Source organism: Monopterus albus, unplaced genomic scaffold (genome assembly GCF_001952655.1).
Source record: "Monopterus albus unplaced genomic scaffold, M_albus_1.0 scaffold123.1, whole genome shotgun sequence".
Lineage (NCBI taxonomy): Eukaryota > Metazoa > Chordata > Actinopteri > Synbranchiformes > Synbranchidae > Monopterus > Monopterus albus.
In genome coordinates, this window is record NW_018128003.1 from 461,956 (window position 1) to 466,721 (window position 4,766).

Below are 4,766 nucleotides of genomic sequence, written 5' to 3' on the forward strand. Positions count from 1 at the left end.
GCTGTGTTCTGTACAGTAGTGTATATTTTAGACCATATATACACACACCAAATAGAAGAAAGTTTGGTTTTAGTCCGGAAGCCACATAGTAATAGCTGTAGTTCAAGAAATTGTCACTTTACTTTATGTATAAATTAACAAATGAACCTACATTTTAAAAGATGGCTAACACTATCAACGCATTTTAACTAATCCTTTGCCATCAATATGAGCTAGGCCTACATTATACTTAACCTCATGGTACTTTCTCATAAGGCAAGTATAATGTAGGCCTAACTCTTTTAAAGGGTTTATAAGCTGAAAATATTGGTTTTATGTAGCAAAAGCACCCTTAATATATAATATAGGCTGCAATAAATCATATGATTACTGTTAATAACACTAAGCTTGTTTTTGTTATCAATCACCTTTGTGTTTGTTTTCTGTATTTGTGTATTTTCTGAACAGGTGGGTATTGATATGTGCAATGTGTTTGTGATTATGTAAGTTTTATATGTGTTGTATTCTATGTATTTACATGTCATGTTGTTATTGTATTTGTCTAGTTTTGTGTTTTGCAGTGCCACTTGTTGGCTTTTATTGTATGTTGTGATAGTGGTCAGTCAATAAATTAAAAACAAAAGAAAAAAGTAACTAGCATCCACAGACTGATACTATTTATACACCAATATGTCAAAAGTAAAGGCAGCCTACCAGACTAGATAAAAAAAAAAAGTCTCCCAGAAATCAACTGCGCATGCGTTGACCTTAAGACAGAACGCGCTCTGTTTAAGTAGTTCTCCCTTTCTTACAGGGCTTCTACTGCAATATCATACCAAATAAATAAAAGATGCTGTGCATATTCTTGCTGTGAACCCATGCCATTTAGTAGCCACATGGGACATAGCGTACATAGCCTGTCAACACAGCACGTGCCAGCGTACATAGCCTGTCAACACAGCACGTGGACAGCACCGTCAGTAAATATGAAGCAACCAGGAAGTGTTTTGGCGGTTTAATCGTTGCGATGTTCGTTTTAACACAATTGATCACCGCTCTTGGAAAAGCGACCGGGTGCTTAACTGTCGCTGTTGTTGTAATTGCAGCGGTTTTGAATTATTTTGAAGACGCTGAGCCGATTAAATATACCAGGTGAGAACAGCTGTGCGCGATGTGGGCTTAATTACATATATATTGCTGGTTCGAGCATGTAGCGTGTTAGGTATTTTTAGTCAGATAAATATTGGATAGATACTTTATGTATTAGAAATGTTTAGTGGAGATAGGATGTCTAGTTAGACTGTTAAATGCTTAGGCATGCTTATGAGTTTCTACAGGGTACATCTGGTCAAGGATACTAGAGAGAAGAGTTGATGACTGTCAGCAGACAGGGTGTTTAATATTATTATTATGACGTGTATAACTGTAGCCTTAGCCATAATATGTTCTTATGTTTAAGTCACGACATGTTACTAGAGGTCGTGAGAGAATGTTTTTAGCTACACACCACTTAATCAACAGACACACACACACATTGATTTGCTTCATGTTTTGACTAATGCTATAAGCTGGCAACCGAGGGGATATAATGTATAGGCCTGGTGGGTTCAGGGTCTTTCATCTTACATCTGCCTGCAAGCAGTTTGGAGGTGCAAGATACCTGAGCGTGTAATGTTAATTTTACCTGTGATCCTTTGAATAAATCAGCACTGTTTTGAAGTTACTTGGACTGTCTCGTCTCTCAGAGTCAGTATGGTAAAAAGTACCGGGTACAACAAAGCGTATATGCAACATTACCGTGAATGTGCACGTAACTATAAGCTAGTGGCAATGGCAGTTACAATGGTTCCAGAAATGTGAACACCAGTAAGAAGTAGAAATTTGGTTTAACCGAGATGGCTTAATGTTACGTTTCTCCCTGGGTATCTTCGTGTAATCCAAGAAGAAACTGCGTCAATGCAGACGCCATTATCAACAAATCCATGAAAATGCTTTGGTTTTTGTAAAACACCGTTAACGTTAGGACTGGTGTTTGAATTGTTTGCGTGACTTTTTGAGTGAAGAACAATGTTTGTGCACCACATTTAACATATGCATCCATTATCTGCATAAAATATGTCAGTTTATCTTCAAGGTGCTAACAGAGAAGTCCATTTGTTTTGGAACACAGCATGACTGAGGACATGAAGACCCTGGAGGAAAACTTCCGGCAGCAGAATAAAAGCTGTTTTATTCTCGGTGCTTCCGGGGAAACAGGCAAAGTGCTGCTTCAAGAGCTGCTAGGGCGCCGCATATTCTCTAAGATTACTCTCATTGGAAGGAGAGCACTCACCTTTGAGGACAAAGCATATGAAAAAGTGGTCAGTGAAATGATTCTCTAGTCATTTGGCTGCTTTCTTTATTAAGATTCTATTACCTGAGATTCATCATGTGGACCATTAATTGCTTGACACAGTGTTTTCTGTGGTTTCAGGTACAAGAGGTGGTGGATTTTGAGAAGCTTGATGACTATGCTGCTGCCTTCCAGGGCCATGATGTTGGTTACTGCTGTCTGGGAACAACCAGAGCGAAAGCAGGAGCAGTAAGTTTAACTTCTTCACCAGCCACTTAATAAAGATGTTACATTGGCGCCATCTATAGGTTGGAATATGATGGGTTTGTTTGTGGGCAGCAATAACGGAGCAGTGTCTTTGCAGCCAACTTGCACTTGCACCAGAGAATTTTCACAGTGCTTTTTAAGGTGTTCAGAAATCAAACATAAAATGTTGAACTCATGTTTGTCCCATTCAGTCAGATGTGACTGTATTATTTACATGTTGTCAGGGCTTGAAGATCTGAGACTGTGACCTGTTCTGGCAAGTTATGCTTCTTGTGATTTATTTGTATAACATAATCATGAAACAATCTCTATCTCAGTAAGATTTTTGTCACAGTATTATTGTATGAATAAGATGATAAACAATATTTTGGTATTATTGTTCATCCATAATTAAGATACACATAATGGATTGTTGATTCTTTGTTCTAAGTGACTAGTTTACTCTTTATAATATGAACATGTGAGGTTTTTATTTTTGTCACTTGTCAGAATGGTGTAATATTTTTCTTCAGGAAGGATACATCCGTGTTGATCATGACTATGTTCTAAAATCAGCTGAGCTTGCCAAGTCAGGAGGCTGCACACAGTTCCACCTGGTGACCGCCAAAAGAGCACATAAAGAAAGCAACTTCCTCTATCTTAAAGTCAAGGTATTTTATTTCCCTCTCTAATGAGTTTCACTTACTGAAGCCGTCTTTTTCTCAACTGAAGCTTCTCTGTGTATCTCTCAGTAAATAAGGACATAAGTAAAAGATCAACATGAATGGATTTTCTTTCAGGGACAAGTGGAAGCAGATGTTGAGGCGCTAGGTTTTGACAGACTTGCCATTTACAGACCAGGGTGAGTAATCTCGTTCATTCAGATATTCACAATATGAGGTATGGAAAGTTGTACTCAAACTAAAAACAAAATACATACAGTACATAAATACATAATCTACAACAGAAATATTGTGTAAACACACAATGTCATGAACCTAAGGTAATGTTAAAGTAGTCTTTACTTCAGGGACTGCAATCAGGTTTGTTTTGATCTCCCCTGCTGCTAATTTTTCAGTTAGATATTAATTTAAATTTATTTTTGTCACTTGTCAGCATTGTCAGAATGGTGTTAAAGTAATATTTTTCTTCAGGAAGGATTCATCCGTGTTGATCATGACTATGTTCTAAAATCAGCTGAGCTTGCCAAGTCAGGAGGCTGCACACAGTTCCACCTGGAGTCCTCCAGAGGAGCAGATAAAAAAAGCAACTTCCTCTATCTTAAAGTCAAGGTATTTTATTTCCCTCTCTAATGAGTTTCACTTACTGAAGCCGTCTTTTTCTCAACTGAAGCTTCTCTGTGTATCTCTCAGTAAATAAGGACATAAGTAAAAGATCAACATGAATGGATTTTCTTTCAGGGACAAGTGGAAGCAGATGTTGAGGCGCTAGGTTTTGACAGACTTGCCATTTACAGACCAGGGTGAGTAATCTCGTTCATTCAGATATTCACAATATGAGGTATGGAAAGTTGTACTCAAACTAAAAACAAAATACATACAGTACATAAATACATAATCTACAACAGAAATATTGTGTAAACACACAATGTCATGAACCTAAGGTAATGTTAAAGTAGTCTTTACTTCAGGGACTGCAATCAGGTTTGTTTTGATCTCCCCTGCTGCTAATTTTTCAGTTAGATATTAAACTTGAACCAGTGATCAAGGCTTTTATGATGTGATATTTGGTTGAAATCATGGGTGGTACCATAATAGTGTTGTGTGAACATTTAGTGTATCAAATTCAAAATGATAAAATCTGCTTTTTCATTGTTTATTGTACATGACTTTAACTCTACCCAAGTCATTCTAGTGTGATATATGAAGAATAAATGTTAATTATCCCAGAACAAAAGATGTCAAGCCTGTTGTATGAAGTTGTTGTTGACTATTAAATAACCTAATACTGTCTCTAATTCATCAATTGTGTTTTTCTCCAACAGGTTTTTATTGGTAGATAAACAGAAGAGTCGGCCAGGCGAGTGGTTGGCCAGGAAATTCTTTGGTGCTCTTTTTGCTGTGGGCTCTAAATCCATGTCCATCCCAATCCAAATGGTGGCAAAAGCAATGGTGTCAAACACTCTGCTTCAACCTGAGCAGAAGACGGAGATCCTTGAGAACCAAGCCATTGCCAGTCTGGGAAAGAG

At 37.6% G+C, this 4,766-nt stretch overlaps 1 protein-coding gene across 1 annotated transcript; it reads left to right on the forward strand.

Moving 5' to 3' along the window:
• Positions 1 to 726: 726 nt before the first annotated feature.
• htatip2 (HIV-1 Tat interactive protein 2) lies at positions 727 to 4,761 on the forward strand (the record flags this gene model as incomplete). Its single annotated transcript, XM_020612328.1, has 7 exons — positions 727 to 891; positions 924 to 1,131; positions 2,150 to 2,339; positions 2,453 to 2,560; positions 3,712 to 3,849; positions 3,979 to 4,040; positions 4,563 to 4,761. Coding segments are annotated over exons 1-7 (939 nt in total), but the record flags the coding sequence as incomplete, so codon positions are not given.
• Between the last annotated feature and the right edge of the window lie 5 nt (positions 4,762 to 4,766).